At 46.2% G+C, this 20,934-nt stretch overlaps 1 protein-coding gene across 1 annotated transcript in view; it reads left to right on the forward strand.

The window, feature by feature from the left end:
* The window catches only part of LOC140204485 (uncharacterized), a 56,451-nt gene that overhangs the window by 26,380 nt on the left and 9,137 nt on the right, over nucleotides 1-20,934 (forward strand). Inside the window, exons 6-9 of the mRNA XM_072271194.1 lie at nucleotides 3,219-3,480; nucleotides 6,871-7,052; nucleotides 13,625-13,793; nucleotides 16,162-16,335. Of these exons, the coding sequence (XP_072127295.1) occupies nucleotides 3,219-3,480; nucleotides 6,871-7,052; nucleotides 13,625-13,793; nucleotides 16,162-16,335 (787 nt within the window). The remainder of the gene's footprint in view (nucleotides 1-3,218; nucleotides 3,481-6,870; nucleotides 7,053-13,624; nucleotides 13,794-16,161; nucleotides 16,336-20,934) is intronic.

Consider the following 20,934-nt stretch of genomic DNA (forward strand, 5'->3'; position numbering starts at 1 on the left):
CTTGATTCGGAGTAGCAGCAAACGGCCAGGAATACTCAGCAGGACACGAAACTACAAAACCAAACATCGACAGTCCGTTCGTATCTTGACTCGAAATAGCGGCAAACGGCCGGCAATACTCAGCTGGACACGAGACGACAGAATTCCCAAAGCAACCCCAGGCACCGAAGCAACTTAGAGTCCAGTATTCTCAGCAGCCCAGAACGTGCTTTGCCGCACTGGCTGAGGTGACGGTCCAGTCCCAAGTAGATGTAAGCCGGAGTTATTATGTTTCCAGTTCGGATGAGAATCAGGTGCCTTAGTCAAGGAGCCAGGTAAAACACGGGGAAAAGGAAATGAACAGAAATGAGGAATCAACTGACTGGACCGTGACTGAAATAACAGATAAAAGTGAGTGGAAAGACGATGCTAAACACTTTCTCATTCAAATCTGCAGACAGGAGTCATTATTAATGATCAAACTAAATATATGATCAATAAATAATGACAATAATGAGCAGGAGTCAATTATACGTCCCTTGCCACAGTGAATGTACCTGGATTGGAATATCTGTTAGGATGTCCGGCTAGTTGGGATCGTCCCAATCTGGTATTTCGTGTCCAGCAAGAACCATGGATCTAGAAAAAAGAAATGTGAGCTAAATCCCATGAAGGCAGACAAATTTACATAAGTGATCGGATAAATCTGGAATAAAGGTCTGTAAGACATGGCAACTATTGAGCTGTTGCTAAAAAGCTCTTTAGTGAGGGAAATCTCCCATTTCCTCTTCATATTTGAGGCCTACAACACTGCTGTGGCCTTACCATTGCTTGCAATGGGCCGTAAGTTCATGGACCCTATGCAGATTACAGAGAAGGAGGTGCTTGCTGTCCTGAGGAAAATCAGGGTGGGTAAATCCCCAGGGCCTGACAAGTTGTTCCCTCAGACCCTGGGGGAGGCTAGTGCAGAAACTGCAGGGGCCCTAGCAGAGATATTTAAATAATTCTTAGTGACAAGAAAGGTTCTAAACATAAACCAGGAAATTACAGACTGCTCCATCTGACATCAGTAGTGGGATAGTTATTGGAAAGTATTCTGAGGGACTGGATATATGAGTAAACAACAGGAATTCTGCAGATGCTGGAAATTCAAGTAACACACATCAAAGTTGCTGGTGAACGCAGCAGGCCAGGCAGCATCTCTAGGAAGAGGTGTAGTCGATGTTTCAGGCCGAGACCCTTCGAAGGGTCTCGGACTGAAACGTCGACTGCACCTCTTCCTGGATATATGAGTATTTGGATAGACATGGGACTGATTCAGGATAGTCAGCATGGCTTTGTGCATGGTAAGTCATGTCTAACCAATCCTGGAGAGTTTTTTTAAGCAAGCTACCAGGAAAGCAGATGAAGGCAAAGCAGTGGATGTTGTCTACATGGACTTTAGCAAGGCATTTGACAAGGTCCCGTATGTGAGGTTGGTCAAGAGGGTTCAGTCGCTCGGCATTCAGCATAGGTTGTAAATTGGATTAGACATTGGCTTTGTGGGAGAAGCCAGAGAGTGGTAGTAGAGGTTTGCCTCTCTGACTGGAGGCCTGTGACCAGTGGTGTGCTGCAGGGACCAGTGCTGGGCCCATTGTTGTTTGTCATCTCTATCAGTGTTCTGGATGATAATGTAGTTAACTGGATCAGTAAATTTGCAGATGACACCACGTTTGAGGATATAGTGGACAGTGAGGAAGGTGGTCATGGCTTGCAGAGGGATCTGGATCAGCTGGAAAAATGGCAGCTGGAAATCAATGCAGACAAGTGCGAGGTGTTACATTTAGGTAGGACCAGCCAGGGAAGGTCTTACACAGTGAATGGTAGGGCACTGAGGAGTGCGGTAGAACAAAAGGATCTGGGAATAGAGATCCAAAATTCGTTGAAAGTAGTGTCACAGGTAGAAAGAAAGCTGTTGTCACATCGGCCTTCATAAATCAATGTATCGAGTACAAGAGATGGGATGTTATGTTGAAGCTGTATAAGACACTGGTGAGGCCTAATTTGGAGTATCGTATGCGGTTCTGGTCACCTACCTACAGGAAAGATGTATAGTAAATAAGGTTGAAAGAGTAGAGGAAAAATTTACAAAAATGTAGCTGGGTCTGGAGGACCTGAGTTATAAGGAAAGATTGAATAGGTTAGGACTTTCTTCCTCAGAATGTAGAAGGTTGAGAGGAGATTTGACAGAAATATTCAAGATTATGAGGGGTATAGATAGGGTAAATGCAAGCAGGCTTTTTCCACTGAGGTTGAGTGTGACCACAACCAGGGATCATGGGTTAGGGTGAAAGGTGAAAAGTTTAAGGGAAACATGAGGAGAAACGTCTTCACTCAGATGGTGGTGACCAGTGTAGAATGAGCTGGCAACACAAGTGCTGCATGCGTGCTCGATTTCAACGTTTCAGCGAAGTTTGGATAGGATGGAGGACTATGATCCTGGTGCAGGTCAATGGGTGTGGACAGTTTAGCAGGTTTTGGCATGGACTAGATGGGCCAAAAGGCCTGTTCCTGTGCTGTACTTTTCTATGACAATGACTCTAGAAACACTGATTCGTTACGTCAGGCTTGTTACACGGAGCTTGGGAGGGTGAGACTAGAACTAGAGCTCGTGGGTTAAGGGTGAAAGGTGAGAAGTTTAAGGGGAACATGAAGGGAAACTTCTTCACTCGGAGGGTAGTGAGAGTATGGAGCAAGCTGCCAGCAGAAGAGGTAGATGGAGGTGCGATTTCAACATTTAAGATACATTTGTACATGGATGGTAGGGCTACAGACTGGGTGCCGGTCAATGGGACCAGACAGATTAATGATTCAGCATGGACTAGATGGGCCAAAGGGCCTGTTTGTTTACTGTAGTGCTTTCTGACTGTGAATGTAAACCACCAGACAACTTCACAAGATGGAATATCATGGGTTCAGGGTGCAGTCAACCTTTTCAAAGGCAACTATGAATCGGCAAGAAATCGCTTCCAATAAATCCTGTCAAAAACGGGGGGAAATAATCAAGAGAGCTGATATTTCCTTCAATGGATACGCAGTCTATCTTGTGGCTTGCAGTGCTATTGACCTGTCACACAATAACACAAATGGTGGGGCAGAGTACTTGATCAGCGAAGTCACTCGGCAATGCCATCCGATGGATGAACGGTGGCCTGCGATAGATTAGACCTGACGGCTGTGTAAAATGTTGTTTCTTGCAGAAAGCTGTCTTTCTTTAACCAGTACATGGAGAGCAATGCCTATGACTTGGAGGTGCTGTGGAGCAGTATTGAAGACGTGATCATCAAAACCATTCTGTCTGTGTATCCGGCCCTGAGGAACACCTACTTCACCTGCTTCCCAAATCACGTGTCTGGGAGTGCTTACTTTCAGCTCCTCGGCTTTGACATCCTGCTGGACCACACCTTGAAACCCTGGCTGATGAAGGTACGCGCGCCTCTGGGATACATAAAGATTAAGCAGGTAATTTAGGTGACCGCATAAAACATGCAAATGTAACATCATGATGGGATGGCCAGTAATATCATGAAGGATCGCACCAACCCTGCTCACTGTTTGTCCCCACTCCCATCAGGGAGGAGGCTCTGTAGCATCCACACCAGGACCACCAGACTCAAAAACTGTTACTTTCCCCTAGCAGTCCTCCAAGAGGACCACAACCATGTTGTAGGGTTTGGAGGCTTGCGCGCCTCAATGACCCGGAGAGGTCTGCACGCTGGAGCCGGGGCTTTAGGCTTTGGCTCTGGATAGGGTCACCCATGACAAACAGGTCAAAGGGTAGAGGCCAGACTGAGAGCGGTGTACCGGTCCTCCAGATTCGAGGGCTCAACTCAGCACTACCAGCACTGACCACTAAAACAAAACTGTTACGCAAACTGCAATGAAGAATCCTCCTACATCTGAGTGTGGCGGTGTTCCTGAGTCTCCACCTGGGACTTACATGTCCGACAGTAGTGAAAACCGAGCGGAAGCTACGGGCATGATCAAGAATCTCTGAACACCACCAGAGATGGAGGACCTTCACTGTTGTCCTAAACACCAGCACTGCAATGGGCAGTCAGTATGTCCCCAAGTACTGAGGCTGATCAACACCCCCATCCACTAACCCACCCCTCCACAGACCCGCAACCACCACTACTTTATCATTTCTTGTCAGAGTCACCTTATGTACAGAAACTCCTGTACCCAGCGTCACTTTATGGACATACAATCAAGCTACGCATATAAGCTATCTAATGTATTTATATTTACTGTTTTTTCCCATTATTATTGTGTTTTTTTCCACTTTTCCACTATTATTGTTATCGAAAAGGTGTTATATTTGGATGTGTGCAGAGTACAGAATAAGGTCGATGAACTTGTGGCACAGTTGCAGATTGGCATATATGATCAGAATTAGAATCAGGTTTATTATCACCGGTATGTGTCATGAAATTTGTTAACTTAGCAGCAACAATTCAATGGAAGTGTTCAGGAACAGTTATTACCCCACTCAACCATCAGGAAGAAGGTACAGGGTCTTGAACCAAAGGGGATATCTTCGCTTAACTTTACTCACCACAGCATTGAACTGCTCCCACAGCCTATGGACTCACTTTGAAGGACTCTTCATCTCATATTCTTGATATTTATTGTTTGTTTATTTATTTATTCTGGATGTTTTGTTTGATTCCTTTTAAATACTGTGAATGTCCTCAAGTAAGTGAATCTTAGTGAATCAACATATGCCAATGGTCATATGTACTTTGATAATAAATTTACTTTGAACTTGACTTTGAGTAGAAGAGCAGAACACAGTGCAGAAGCAGTTTGACAATCACAGCCTTAAGGTAAAAAAAAGTTAAACCAAAAAAGTTAGACCGTTATCCCAAAATCTGCTCCCTGTGGAAACAGATAGATGGGTTCATAAAGAGAGATTTTGGCACATTGGTCTTCATTAATCAAATTGTTGAGTACAGAAGCTGAGTTGTTAGATTGAAGCTCTTGAAGATATTGGTGAGGCCTACTTTGGAGTATTCTGGTCACCTAACTACAGGAAAGATATCAATGATTTGAAAGATAGCAGAGAATATTCACAAAGATGTTGCTGGGTCTCGAGGGCCTGAGTTACAGGGAGAGTTATTCTCTAGAGCACAGGGAATCAAGGAAGATTTGATGAAGGTCTACGAAACCATGAGGAACATAGAGTAAATGGAAGCATGCTTTTGCTGCTGAGGATGGGTGAGACTAGAACTAGAGGTCATGGGTTAATTGAGAAAGGTGAAATGTTTAAGGGGAACATGAAAGGGATCTTCTTCACTCAGAGAGTGGTGAGAGTGTGCCAGCGGAAGTGGCGGATGTGACATTTAAGAAAAGTTTAGATAAGTATGTGGATGGCAGGAGTATCGAGGTCTATGGTACAGGTGCAGATTGATAGGAATTGGCAGAATAATATTTTGGCATGGACTAGATGGGCCAAATGGCCTACTTCTGTCTTTTAGTGCTCTTAGACTATGACACAATGGAAGATATGCATCTGTAGATGGGTGGAAGACCATAGTCGTTTATGATAGTTCCCATAGACAAAGACCTGGCATTTGTCCATAGTTAAATCCACATTAAAATGGTTCCAGAGAGGAAGACACCAGAGGGTGATTAAAAACAAGAGAAAATCTGCAGAGGCTGGCAATCCAAAGCAACACACACACACACACACACACACACACACACACACACACACACACACACACACACACACACACACAGACTCTCACACACACACACACACACACACACACAGACTCTCACACACACAGACTCTCACACACACACACACACACACACACACACACACACACACACACACACACACACACACACACCCAGACGGAATAAGGAGTTGTTCCTCCAACCTGAGTGTGGCCTCATTGCGGCAGTAGAGGTGGCCATGGACTGACATGTTGGAATGGGAATAGGAAGTAGAATTAAAATTGGTGGCCACCAGGAGAAGTGCCACACCTGCACTTGGATCTCCTCCCTCACTACCATTCGGGGCCAAACGGTCCTTCCAGGTGAGGCGACATTTCACCTGTGAGTCTGTTGGGGTCATCTGTTGTATCCGGTGCTCCTGGTGTGGCTTCCTGTATATCGGAGAGACCCGGCCCAGTTTGGGAAACCACTTCAACGAGCACCTACAGTCCATCCACCAGAGAAAAACGGGACCTCCCGGTGGCCACCAATTGACCTGGATGAGGAAGTGGAGGGATGGGTTAGTAAATCTGCTGATGACACAAAGGTTGGAGGTGTTGTGGATAGCGTGGAGGGCTGTCAGAGGTTACAGCAGGACATTGATAGGATGCAAAACTGGGCTGAGAAGTGGCACCCTACCTGGGTCACCTTCTTAATGGCTCTGGTCCAGGGCTCCAGCCAGCATTGTTCAATGGTCTTTACCCCCAGACCCGTGCCTTTGTTTTTTTCAACTCGGCCTGGTTCAAAGCAGCTAAGGTAGCTGACCCAGGCACTGAGCCTAATGAGGTTGTAGATTTCTTCTGCAAGTCTGCCACTTTACATTATAAATAGCTGCTTGTCTGAGAGTGGTCCCGGGTTAGCCGGTCGTTAGCTGAAACTCCTTGCGTCCACATTCAATTGCTCTGATTCGATAATCCCAGAGCTAGAATCGAAGAGTTCACAAAATGGAGGGTGTGCAAGGACAGTCTCACAAAATGGCCACCTCCACCTCCTTTCAGCATGTGGCAAGAACAAAGACAGTTTGTTTGCCTACTTCCACTGCCCTTGATTCATTTGAATTCACTGATTTGTAGACTGTTGTTCTTTTTGGCCAACACTATTAATTTTTAATTATTAATGTTGCAGGTTAAGCATTCCCTGAGCTCTGTGATGGACTCCAATCTTGATCAAGAGGTGAAGGAGGATCTTCTTTATGATACACTCTGCATGATTAACCTTGCAGCTTGTGGCCGGCAGAAAGACATGGAGGAAGAGAGGCCGCGAAAGAAGGAACAGCTGCCTAAGATCTGGTGGTCGCGGGAGTACAGGTGACTGAAAGACTGAAGAGTGCCACGTTGGGCAACGATAATTAATGAATATTCCTGCTGTCAAATTCAGCTGCACACACAAAGTGCTGGGGGAACTCAGCAGGCCAGGCAGCACCCATTTAGAACAGAGATGACGAGAAATTTCTTTCGCCAGAGGGTGGTGAATCTGTGGAATTCATCGCCACAGATGGGAGTGGAGGCCAAGTCATCGGGTATATTTAAGGCAGAGGTTGATAGATCCTTGATTAGTCAGGGCATGAGGGGTTATGGGGAGAAGGCAGGAGATTGAGGCTGAGATGGGAAGGGATCAGTCGTGATCAAATGGCAAAGCAGCTTCGATGGGCCAGATGGCCTAATTCTGCTCCTCTTACGCAAATGAACAAACAGTCGCCATTTTGGGCCGAGACCCTTCTTCAGGACTGGAAAGGAATAAAAAGGTGTGGGGAGGGAGGAGAAGGAGGATAGCTGGAAGTTGATAGGTAAAGCCAGGTGGGTGGGAAAGTTGAAGGGTTGGAGAGGAAGGAATCTGATAGGAGAGGAGAGTGGACCGTGGGAGAAAGGGAAGGAGGAGGAGTGCCCAGGGGAAGGTGACCGGCAGGTGAGAAGAGGTGAGAGGCCGGAGTGGGAAACAGAAGCAGAGGGAAGGGGGAAGGACTATTTCCCCAGAAGGGGAAGCCGATGTATGCGTTCAGAATAAAGAAGTGGGCAGGAAAATCACTGAAGACTGTACCCACCCTGCAAACTCACTTTTCCAAAAGCTCCCTTCGGGAAATCACCTTGGGTTTCTGAAAACGAGACCTCATGCCATCTCAAAAGATTTTTTCCCCTCAGGCAGTTCATCTGATCAACCATCCTAGTTACTCCCCCGACCCCCAACCCCCTCTAACTATTACCCTGTCACTGCACTGAACTGTAAACACTATAAACCACATTTTGATACGCTGTCTACTTTGTAAATCCATATTAGTATTTATATATTTATGCACATTATATTCCATATCCAAACTTTAACCTCTGGCTTACCTTTGTCTACTTCCTTATTCTTTAATAGAGGGTCTTGGCCAGAAACATCGACTGTTTATTCCTTTCCGTAGATACGGCCTGACCTGCTGAGTTCCTCCAGCATTTTGTGTCTGTTACTTTGGATTTCCAGCACCTGCGGAATCTCTTTTCTTTATTCTGTATAATTGTTGTACGTTGTTGGATTTTGTCGCCTGTCATGCCCTGATCAACACCATGCAGTGAATTCCAAATACGTGCAAACTTATCTGGTGCATAAAATTGATCCTCGATCTTAATGTTAGCCTCTCCTATCCTTTTATAAAAACCTCCCCTCCAAAGTATCACTGCTATTCCCTGCACATTTTAAAGTTCCACATTTTCCCACTGCTCAGGCATAGCCGCCGAGCGCTTCTGTGCCATCCGCCACCAGCGTGATATTCTGGTGGCCAAAGATTTTAATTCTGATTCCCATTCCCAGGTGTCAGTCCACGGCCTCCTCGTGCCAAGGTGAGTCCACCCTCAGGGTGGAGGAGTAACACCTTATATTGTGTCTGGGTAGCCTCCAACGTGACAGTATGAATATCGATTCCTCCTTCTGGAAAACAAATTTCGACCCTCTCCCATTCTTCACTATTCCTTCCTCCATTCCTTTCTTCTCACGTGCCTATTACATCCTTCTGTGTCCCCTGCTCCTTCCCTTTCTCCTGTTGTCCACTCTGCGCTCCTATCAGATTCTTTCCTCTCCTGCCCTTGACCTTTCCCACCCACCTGGCTTCACCTATCACCTCCCAGCTATCCTCCTTCTCCTCCCCTCACCTTCTTATTCAGGCATCTTCCTCTTCCTTTCCAGTCCCGATGAATGGTCTCAGCCCGAAATGTCGACTGTCTATTCCCTTCCACAGATGCTGCCTGACCTGCTGAGTTCCTCCAGCATTTTGGATTTCCAGCAACTGCAGACTTTCTTGTGTCAGAAGTTCCTCCTGCTGCTTAGAGCTGCAACAAAGGGGAAAGGAGGTGGATTCAGCAGGCATGCAGAGGTGGAGTGAGGACTGTGGGCTAGACTGCGCTCAAGAGGACTAGAACATATCACCAAGGAAGTAATGCTGAGGCTTTATAAGGCACTGGTCAGACCGCACTTGGAGTATTGTGAGCAGTTCTGGGTGGCAGGCGGAGTTACGTTTCTACCAAAGGAGGTGTAAGGTGCCCCTTCCCCCCTCTAGCCTGCAGGTCACCCTTGGACAATATGTAGCACCTGGTTAGCCCCCTGATCAGGGAGTAGGTGGTGGACAGTCGTATGAGCAGCCGGTGCAGATTGCAAGTCCTGGGTATGTGACCACTGACACCAGGCAGACAATCTCTGCAGGGTATTGATAATGACTGGGGTCACCCGTCTTTTAAAGACACTGGCCCAGAAGAAGGCAGTGGCAGACCACTTCTGTAGATAACTTTGCCAAGAGCAATCAATAGACAATAGGTGCAGGAGTAGGCCATTCAGCCCTTCGAGCCAGCACCACCATTCACTTTGATCATGGCTGATCATTCACAATCAGTACCCTGTTCCTGCCTTCTCCCCATATCCCTTGACTCCACTATCATTAAGAGCTCTATCTAGCTCTTTCTTGAAAGCATCCAGAGAATTGGCCTCCACTGCCTTCTGAGGCAGAGCACTCCACAGATCCACAACTCTCTGGGTGAAAAAGTTTATCCTCAATTCCGTTCTACGTGGCCTGCCCCTTATTCTCAAATTGTGGCCTCTGGTTCTGGACTCCCCCAACATTGGGAACATGTTTCCTGCCTCTAGCGTGTCCAATCCCTTAATAATCTTGTATGTTTCAATCAGATCCCCTCTCATCCTTCTGAATTTCAGTGTATACAAGCCCATTCGCTCCAATCTTTCACCATATGACAGTCCCGCCATCCCGGGAATTAACCGCGTGAACCTCGACTACACTCCCTCAATAGCAACAATGTCCTTCCTCAAATTTGGAGACCAAAGCTGTACATGATACTCCAGGTGTGGTCTCACCAGGGCCCTGTACAACTGCAGAAGGACTTCTTTGCTCCTATACTCAACTCAACTCAACTCCCCTTGTTAGGCCATTAGCTTTCTTCACTGCCTGCTGTACCTGCATGCTTACTTTCAGTGACTGATGAACAAGGACACCAAGATCTCATTGTACTTCCCCTTTCCTAACTTGACACCTTTCAAACAGTAATCTGTTCTTGCCACCAAAGTGGATAACCTCACATTTATCCGCATTAAACTGCATCTGCCCACTCACCCAACCTGTCCAAGTCATCCTGCATTATCTCAACATCCTCCGCACATTTCATACTGCCACCCAGCTTTGTGTCATCTGCAAATTTGCTAATGTTACTTTTAATCCCTTCATCTAAATCATTAATGTATTATAAATAGCTGTGGTTCCAGCACCAAGCCTTGCAGTACCCCACTAGTCACCGCCTGCCATTCTGAAAGGGACCCATTAATCCCTACTCTTTGTTTCCTGTCTGCCAACCAATTTTCTATCCGTCAGTACCCTACCCCCAATACCATGTGCTCTAATTTTGCCCACTAATCTCCTATGTGGGACCTTATCAAAGGCTTTGTGAAAGTCCAGGTACACTGGCTCTCCCTTGTCCATTTTCATAGTTGCATCCTCAAAAAATTCCAGAAGATTAGTCAAGCATGATTTCCCCTTCGTAAATCCATGCTGACTCGGACCGATCCTGTTACTGCTATCCAAATGTGCCGCTATTTCATCCTTTATAATGGACTCCAGCATCTTTCCCACCACTGATGTCAGGCTAACTGGTCTATAATTCCCTGTTTTCTCTCTCCCTCCTTTCTTAAAGAGTGGAATAACATTAGCTACCCTCCAGTCCTCAGGAACTGATCCTGAATCTATAGAACATTGGAAAATAATTACCAATGCATCCAAGATTTCTAGAGCCACCTCAAGTACCCTGGGGTACAGACCATCAGGCCCTGGGGATTTACCATCCTTCAGTCCCATCAGTCTATCCAATACCACTTTCTGCCTAATATGAATCTCCTTCAGTTCCTCCGTTACCCTAGGTCCTCCGGCCACTATTACATCTGGGAGATTGTTTGTGTCTTCCCCAGTGAAGACAGATCCAAAGTACCTGTTCAACTCATCTGCCATTTCCTTGTTCCCCATAATAAATTCACCCGTTTCTGTCTTCAAGGGCCCAACTTTGGTCTTAACTGATTTTTTCCTCTTCACATACCTAAAGAAGCTTTTATTATCCTCCTTTCCATTCTTGGCTAGCTTGCCTTCGTATCTCATCTTTTTTCCCCATATTGCCTTTTAAGTTATCCTCTGTTGCTCTTTAAAAGTCTCCCAATCCTCTGGCTTCCCGCTCATCTTTGCTATGTTATACTTTTTTATTTTTATACTATGCTTGACTTCCCTTGTCATCCATGGTCGTCCCTTACTCCCCTTAGAATCTTTCTTCCGCTTTGGAATGAACTGATCCTGCACCTTCCCAGAAGTACCTGCCATTGTTGTTCCACTGTCATCCCTGCTAGGGTATCTTTCCAGTCAACTTTGGCCAGCTCCTCCCTCATGGCTCCATAGTCCCCTTTGTTCAACTGCAATACTGACACTTGCGATTTTCCCTTCTCCCTCTCAAATTGTATTTGAAAACTTATCATATTATAGTCACTACCTCCTAATGGCTTCTTTACCTCGAGTTCCCTTATCAAATCCAGTTCATTACACAACACTAAATCCGGAATTGCCTTCTCCCTGGTAGGTTCCAGTACAAGCTACTCTCAGAATCCATCTTGGAGGCACTCCACAAACTCCCTTTCTTGGGGTCTGGACCAACCTGATTTTCCCAGTCTACCTGCGTGTTGAAATTCCCCATAACAACCGTAGCATTACCTTTGCGACATGCCAATTTAAACTTTTGATTCAACTTGCACCCTATATCCAGGCTACTGTTTGGGGCCCCGTAGATAACTCCCATTAAGGTCTTTTTGCCCTTACAATTTCTCAGTTCTATCCATACTGACTCTACATCTCCTGATTCTGTGTCGCCCTTTGCAAGGGACTGAATTTCATTCCTCACCAACAGAGCCACCCCACCCCCTCTGTCCACCTGTCTGTTCTTTTGATAGGACGTATACCCTTGAATATTTATTTCCCAGCCCTGGTCCTTTTGCAGCCATGTCTCTGTTATTCCTACAACATTATACTTGCCAATTTCCAACTGAGCCTCAAGCTCATCCACTTTATTTCTTATACTCCGTGCATTGATATATAATACTTTTAATCCATTAGAGTACTCCCCTCACCTTTCACATCGATTCCTATTGCACTTGGCCATATTCTCCGATCCCTTCCTGAGCTTTCTGCCCTGTTAATTCTGTTGTCTTTCTTAACTTTCCTTATTCTCTCTTTCCCTTTAACTCCATCCTTATATTTCCTCTCTTCCCCCCCCACTATTTAGTTTAAACACACCAGTGTAGCAGTGGTAAACTTGCCTGCCAGAATGCTGGTCCCCCGCCTGTTAAGGTGCAACCCGTCCCTTTTGTACAATTCATCCTTGCCCCAAAACAGATCCCAGTGGTCTAAGAATCTAAATCCCTGCTTCCCATGGGGCCATGGCCCAATCATGGCCATGGGACCAAGATCGCCCATGTCATACAGCACGGCACATAATGATGATGTCATATGACCCAGCACATAATGATAGAAACATAGAAACGTACAGCTCAATACAGGCCCTTTGGCTCACAGAGCTGTGCCGAACCTCGGGTTACCCATAGCCCTCCATTTTTCTGAGCTCCATGTACCTATCCAGGAGTCTTTTAAAAGACCCTATCATATCCGCCTCCACCACCGTTGCCGGCAGCCCATTCCACGCATTCACCACTCTCTGTGTGAAAAAACTTACCCCAACATCTCCTCTGTATCTACTTCCAAGCACCTTAAAACTGTGCCTTCTCGTGCTAACCAGTTCAGCCCTTTAACATCAAAAAAAAGATGGGCTGGCATTGGAGAAAGTCCAGAGAAGGTTCAAAAGAATGATCCTGGGAATGAAAGGGTTAAGTTTTGAGGAGCGTTTGATAGCCCTGGGCCTGTACTTGCTGGAGTTTAGAAAAATGTGGGAGGATCACATTGAAATCTATCAAATATTGAAATGCCTAGGCAGAGTGGATGTAGAAAGGCCGCTTCTTTCTGTACGGGAATCTAAAACCAGAGGACACAGCCTGAGAATACAAGAATGTCCCTTTCGAACAGAGACAAGGAAGGATTTCTACAGTCGGGGGTGGCGAATCTGTGGAAATAATTGTAAAATATGGCTGTGGAGGCCACGTCATTGAGTAAGTGGAGGTTGATAGGTTCTTGTTTAGTAAGGGGGGGGTCAAAGGTTATGGAGAGAAGGCTGGAGAAAGAAAATATCTCAGCCGTGATGGAATTCTGGAGCAGGCTCGATGGGCTGAATGGCCTCATTTTGCTCCTGTGTTTTCTGGTCTTATGGCAAGAGATCGATTTTCAAAAGGAATAAGTGACACCTCCTCTTTGCTTTCATATTAGAGCTGACGAGACACGAAACAACCAGGCTACCTGGGTGGAACAGGTGGAGAAGTACGAAGACGAAAACATGGGGAACTTCAAAAGGATCTACCCGAGCTCCACTTCAGAGAAATACGAGAAGTTCTTGGAAACAGTTGACTCCAAGTCTCGGGAAGAATATGTCAGGCAGGTTTATACTGCCCCTCCCAGTCCTGCCCCCTCCCTCCCTCCCTCCCTCTCCAGTGACCCACAGCCACCCAGTGTGCCATCACCTGTCAAACGGTGAAAGGCCTCGAAAGAGTGGATGTGGGAGATGCTTCCTATGGAGGGAGAGTCTTGGACCAGGGAACACAGCCTCAGAACAGAGGCGGAGGAGTGTCCTCTTAGAAAGGAGGAGAGGAGGAATTTCTTTAGCCAGAGAGTGGTGAATCTGTGGAATTTGCTCCACAGGTGGCTGTGGAGGCCAAGTCATTGGGTATATTTAAAACAGATGCTGATAGATTCTTGATTGGTCAGGGCATGAAGCGATAAGGGGAGAAGGTAGGAGATTGTGGCTGAGAGGGAAAATGGATCAGCCATGATGAAATGGCAGAGCAGACTTGATGGGCCAAATGGCCTAATTCTGATCTGCATCTTATGGTCTTAACCACATTCTCTACTACCCCTCTATAATCCCTCCCCAATCCTTTTACCCTCTTTCTAATCCCACATCACTTCCCCACTACCCACAACACAATTGTGTCGCGTTCTGGTTGCCTCATGATTGGAAAGGTGCAGAGGAGGTTTACCAGGATGCTGGCCAGATCAGAGAGCATGTCTTTATGGGAATGGGTGAACGAGTTAGGGCTTTTCTTTTTGGAGCAAAGGAGGGTGAGAGGTGACTTGATGAAGGAGATGAAAAAGGCATAGATCAAATGGGCAGTCAGAGACTTTTTCCCAGGTTGGAAGTGGCTAATGGGGAAGGGGGGCATCATTTTTAGGTAACTGGAGGAAAGTATAGGGGGGATGTCAGAGGTAAATTCTTTACACAGAGAGTAGTGAGTGCATGGAACACCCTGCCAGGGGTGGTGGTAGAGGCAGATACATTAGGGATATTAAAGAGACTGTTAGATAGGCACATGGATGATAGAAGAATGGAGGGCTCTGTGGAAGGGAAAGGTTAAATTGACCTTAAAGTAGGTTAAAGATTAGCACCACATCGTGGGTGAAGGGCCTGTACTGTGCTGTCAGGTTCTATGTTCTGTCCCTCCACAGCTATATATTCTTACCATCATTAAGGACCCCCACCACCCAGGACATGCCCCCTTCTCATTGCTACCATCAGGGAGGAGGTACAGGAGCCTGAAGACCCACAGTCAACGATTCAGGAACAGCTTCTTCCCCTGTGCCACCGGATTTCAGAATGGACATTGAGCTCAGGAACACCACCTCACTGTTTATTGCAGTCTTTTTGCACTACTCATTTAGTTTAATTTTTAGTATGTTTCCTATTGCAACTTAGTGTTTTTATGTCGCAAGTTTCGCAACAACTTTCCCAATATATGTCAATGATATGAAACCTGATTCTGATCAAGTGTGGTGAGTCATCACTGGTGACACGGAACAGAATCAGAATTTGGTTTCATATCACTGGGGTACGTCGTGAAACTTGTTGTTGCGTGGTAGCAGTACAATGTGATACATAATAATCAAAACTGTGTATATATATAATAGTTAAATTAATGAAGTAGTGCAAAAAGAGGGGGAGAAAAGTAGCGAGCTCGTGTTCATGGTTTCACTGTCCATTCAGAAACCTGATGGCTGAGGGGAAGGAGCTGTTCCTGAGTTGTTGAGTTTGTGCCTTCAGGCTCCTGTACCTTCTCCCTGATGGTTGCAATGAGAAGAGGGCATGCCCTGGGCGATGGGGGTCCTTGATGGTGGAGGCCGTCTTTTTGAGGCATCGCTCCTTGAAGATGCCCTGGATGCTGGGGAGGTTAGTGCTCATGATGGAGCTGACTGAGTTCACAACTTTCTGTAGCTCCTTTCGGTCCTGTGCAGTGCCCACCCCCCCACCATACCAGATGGTGATGCAGCCGATTAGAATGCTCTCCATGGTACATCTGTAGAGATTTGCAAGTGTGTTTGCAGACATACTAAATCACCTCAGCCTCCTCATGATATATAGCCGATGTTGTGCCTTCTTTGCAACTGCATCGATATCCTCAGAGATGTTGACACCCAGGAACATGAAATTGCTCACTCTCTCCACTTCTGATCCCTCTGTGAGGACTGATGCATCTTCCCTCGTCTTACCCTTTGAGGTCTGCAATCAGTTCTTTGGTCTTACTGACGTTGAGTGCAAGGTCAGGTACACTTCCCATTCCTATGTCAAAGAGCACCCCACCCCCCTCAATGTTAGACTCGCCGGTGATTCTTGCCCCCGGTACTGCTCCCTCTGGAACAGCGGAGCGTGCTGGCCCTACTGGGCATGAGGTTGGAACATTGAAGGGGTGGGAGAGGGCATTGTTAATATTGGTGCAATGGCTTGGTATTGAAAATCTCGCTATCTCTCCAGGCAGATGCACGGGGAAATTCAGCAGAGTCAGGAGCAGAAGGAAATGCTCCTCAAAGAACGGGGGTTCCCTGAAGAGAACCTGCAAGAAGAGTCCCAGTTGCAGGAGAATCCGACCCTGTTGATCTTGGTGAAGCCAAAGTCACCAGAAGGACTGCAGACGTCATCATCCTCCACTCCTGTAAGAGTTTCTCTTGGTTGACGTGCTAAGTCGCCTTAGGTGGGACTAATGATTTAATCTACGAGATGTAGATGATTTCAGCTGAGCTGACATCTTGTAGATGATTTACAGCTCAGCTCAAAGCAACCTCTCAGCTAGGTCAAGATTGGGAATTAAATATCCAAGGATATCAGGTTATACGGTATGATAGGCAGGAAGGTAAGGGAGGTGGGGTAGCGCTCTAAGGATGAGATCAGTGCGACAGTGAGAGACGATATAAGATCTAAGGAGCAGAACGTTGAGTCCATCTAGGTAGAGATTAGGAATAGTAAGGGAAAAAAAATCCCTGGTGGGAGTTGTCGATCAGCCACCAAATAATCACATTACAGTGGCACAGGCAGTAAACAGAAATATCTCAGGCACGTGAGAATGGAACGGCAGTTATCATGGGAGACTAACTTGCACATAGATTGGGTGAATCAAGTTGGTCGAGACAGTCTTGTGGAGGACTTCATTGAACGCATAAATGATGGCTTTCTTGAACAGCGTGTTACTTAACCTACAAGAGAATGTGTTATCTTAGATCTGGTCCTGTGCAATGAGAAAGGTAAAATTAGTGATCTTGTAGTTAGGGATCCTCTCGGAAAGAGTGATCACAGTATGACTCAGTTTCCCATACAAATGGAGGGTGCAAAAGTAGTCTGGGAATACAGGCTATATGGTGGAGCAGTGGAAGTCTTTCAAAAAGATTTTTCATGGTGCTCAACAAAAGTATATTCCAGTTAAAAGCACGGACAGTAAGGGTGGGGAGAGCCAGTCTTGGATAACTAAGGAAATTAAAGAAGGCGTCAAACTAAAAGCGTGTGAATAGAAAGCCTCCAAGAGTAGTGGGAAACTGGAAGACTGGGAAAATTTCAAACAGCAACAAAGACCCATCAAGCAACTAATAAAGAAAGGGAATAAGGAAAGAAAATAAACTAAAATTCTCTAGACTGTGGGCAGGTTCTGGTGGATGAGAAGACGGCGAATGTCGCGCCACAGTTCAAAAAATGATGTAGGCTAAAGCAGGTAACTACAGGTCAGTTAGTTTAACATCTGTAGTTGGGAAAATGCTTGAAGCTATCATTAAAGAAGAAATAGTGAGGCATCTGGCAAGAAATGGATCCATCAGGCAGATGCAGCATGGATTCAGCAAGGGCAGATCCTGTTTGACAAAGTTACTGGAGTTCTTTGAGGATATAACAAGTGCAGTGGATAGAGGGGAACAGATGGACGTTATTTACTTGGATTTCTGGAATGTGTTTGATAAGGTGCTGCATAAAAGACTTATCCATAAGATAAGGATGCAAAGAGTTGGGGTGATGTATTAGCATGGATACAGGATTGGTTAACTGAAAGAAAGCAGAGTTGGGATACATGGGTGTTACTCTGGTTGGCAATCAGTAGTGAGCGGTGGTGCCATACGGGTCGGTGCTGGGCCTGCAACTGTTCACGATATATATTAACGATCTCGAAGAGGGAACCGGGTGTAGTGTATCGCTTAAGTTTGCTGATGATACCAAATTGAGTGGAAAGGTAAATTGTGCAGAAGATACAGAGAGATACATATTGATAGGTTAAGTGAGTGGGCAAGGGTCTGGCAGATGGAGTACAATGTTGGTAAATGTGATGTCATCCACTTTGGAAGGAAAAATGGAAGAGCAGATTATTATTTAAACGGTAAAAATTTCCAGCATACTGCTGTGCTGAGGGACTTGGGAGTACTTGTGCATGAATCACAAAAGGTTGGTTTGCAGGTGCAGCAGGCTATCACAAAAGCAAATGGAATACAGTATTGGCCTTCATTACCAGAGGGACTGAATTGAAGAGCAGGGAAGTTATGCTGCAACTGTACAGGGTACTGGTGAGGCTGCACCTGGAGTACTACATGCAGTTCTGGTCTCCATACTTGAGGAAGGATATACTGGCTTTGGAGGCAGATTGATGGTCAGGTTGGGATTGGTGCGAGGAGAGTCGAGGGCAGTGCATTCAGTGGAGGAGTGATGTAGTTGATGTCCTGTCAACAATTCGAGATGAGAAGATCCAGAGCAGGCAGAGAACCAGAGCGGGGAGTCCCAAGGAGAGGAGGAGGTGAGTGAGGGTAATTTCAGAGATGTGAGAGCGGATCTTTTACACAGAGAGTGGTGGGTGCCTGTGGTGGTGGCTGAGATAGATACATTAGAGATTTTTAAGAGACATTTAGAGAGGCACATGAATGTGAGGAAGATGGGAGGATATGGACATTGTGTAGGCAGGAGAGATGAGCTTAGTTAGCTATTTGATTACTAATTTAATTGGTCTGGCACAACATTGAGGGCCGAAGGGCCTGTTCCTGTACTATACTGTTGTATGTTCTATTAAAGGACTCCTGACCTCAGCTGCAGGGATATCGTTGAAGGAATGTCTGAGGGTCACGCCAATGGGTCTTTTCACTGCTTTAGTCTTCAGCCCAAGCGGGGCTTTGGTTTGGAGGTTGGGAACGTGAGCTGGCTTTCAAGTTAGCAACCAAACCTGTTGGCAGATGTTTGCCCTGGCCAGACAGCTTGGTGTCAGCGTGAGCGAGAGAGAGAGAGGATTCCAGTCTTTCTGCATGTAAGGATGTAATGCTGAGGCTTTATAAGGCAGTAGTGAGGCCTCACCTGGAGTCTTGTGTGCATTTTTGGGCCCCTTATCTCAGAAAGGATGGACTGATATTGGATGTTTGAATAGGCAACTCAGGCAACGCATCACCAAATAATTAGATAGGGCGTCAGAGGTTAAAGGAAAAATGGGTTTGAGAGGGAAATGGATCAGCCATGATGAAACAGCGGAGCAGACTCGATAGGCTGAAAGGCCTAACTCTGCTCCAATGTCTTAAGTTCTTCCGGTCTTTCATATGGAGACTATCCTCCAGTCGGCTGAAGGAGCCTGTTAATGAGCTAGACCTGGAGGTCCTCCATTGGTTGGAATGGACCATGGATGTTGTGACCTAGCTGTCTACATGATGTGCAAGCCAGGGAAGTACAACACGGAGAGCAAGTTGTTGCCCACGCAGCAGACGAGCTCTCTCCACGCAGCAGATGAATGCAAAGGAATGGCAGAGATTGACAGTTTGGCATCAGCCCAAAGCGACTGGTTTTAAGGCATCAGTAACCCACCTGGGTGCCTTCTCCTGGCAGTAGAAACTGTTCCGCCAGTCTTAGTAGCTCAGCCAGACGTGAAGGCCAGGAGCTGGACTTGGTTGTCAGAAGCCTGCCCTGCCTTGCAATGTGATCATGTCTGCTCTATGCTGACTACAATTCTTTTTTTCTTGTACTGGTTTACGTATTAATAAACAGCCAGTAGGTGGAGATTGTGTCTCTCTCAGGTTTTGGCAGTCCATCAGGGTCAAGCATATTTTGCTTCCAACCCACAACACACACACCAAGTGCTGGAGGAATTCAGCAGGTTAGGCAGTAACTCTGGTGAGGAATAGAGTCGATGTTTCAAACCGAGACCCCCTCATCAGGACTGGAAAGGAACTGGGAAGAAGCCAGAATAAGACTGGGAGGTGGTGGGAGCGTGGAGGGAAGGAGTACAAGCTGGCAGGTGATAGGTGAGACCAGGTATGGGGGAAGATGGATAAAGTTGGAAGCTGGAAGGGTTTAGGTCAGGGGTTCCCAATATCATAAAACCACAAGATATGGGAGCAGAATTAGGCCATTAGTCTGCTCTGCATTTCATCATGGCTGATCCATTTTCCCTCTCAGCCCCAATCTCCTGCCTTCTCCCTTTAACCCTTCATGCCCTGACCGAGCTCTGCCTTAAATATACAAAAATACTCGGCCTTCACAGCAGACTGTGGTGGCACCACTCTCTGGCTAAAGAACTTTCTTCTCATCTTCCTATTCATCTCTAAAAGGACACCTTGCTATTATGAGGCTGTCCTCTGGTCTTAGACTCCCTAGCATAAGAAACATCCTCTCCATGTTCACTCTGAGACCCCTTGCTTAATTGTACTGGTCCATGGCAAGTAAAAGGTTGGGAACCCCTGGTAGAGGTGGAAGAGTTAAAGGGCTGAAGGAGGAGGAATCTGATGGGAGAGGAGAGTGGACCATGGGAGAAGGGGAACTAGGAAGGGAAGAGGGTAAAGATGGGAAGGTCTTCATTGAGTTCACAACATCCAATCTGCTCTGGTACCACAGTATTTATGTGGGCTGTCCTGCTGAGACTCTGGACAATGTTGGCCCCTCCAGGACATTGATAGCTGGGTCTTAAACAACTGTTGGGTCATTGAATATCAGGGGTAAGCAATTAGATGCCCTCTTGCAGGAGATACCATTACCTGGTGTACTGGTGTCATGATAACTTGGCTTCCTGGTGTCTGGCTATAACACTGAAGAGTCCCAAGCCTACTGTCTCCCCTGTACCACTGGGACCTTTCTTACCTGTCTGCTGTAGTAGTGAAATCTGCCCCAAAACCTTGTAAATTATAATTCTTTTGAGGACAAAGAAATCTGGCTGTGGGAAACAAGCTTCGATTGTGTAGAGCTTTTTATTGATGGCATGAACTTCTATTTTTCCAACTACCGGTAATTTTTTTCCCTCCTGCTTCCAATTCCC

Source organism: Mobula birostris, chromosome 10 (genome assembly GCF_030028105.1).
Source record: "Mobula birostris isolate sMobBir1 chromosome 10, sMobBir1.hap1, whole genome shotgun sequence".
Lineage (NCBI taxonomy): Eukaryota > Metazoa > Chordata > Chondrichthyes > Myliobatiformes > Myliobatidae > Mobula > Mobula birostris.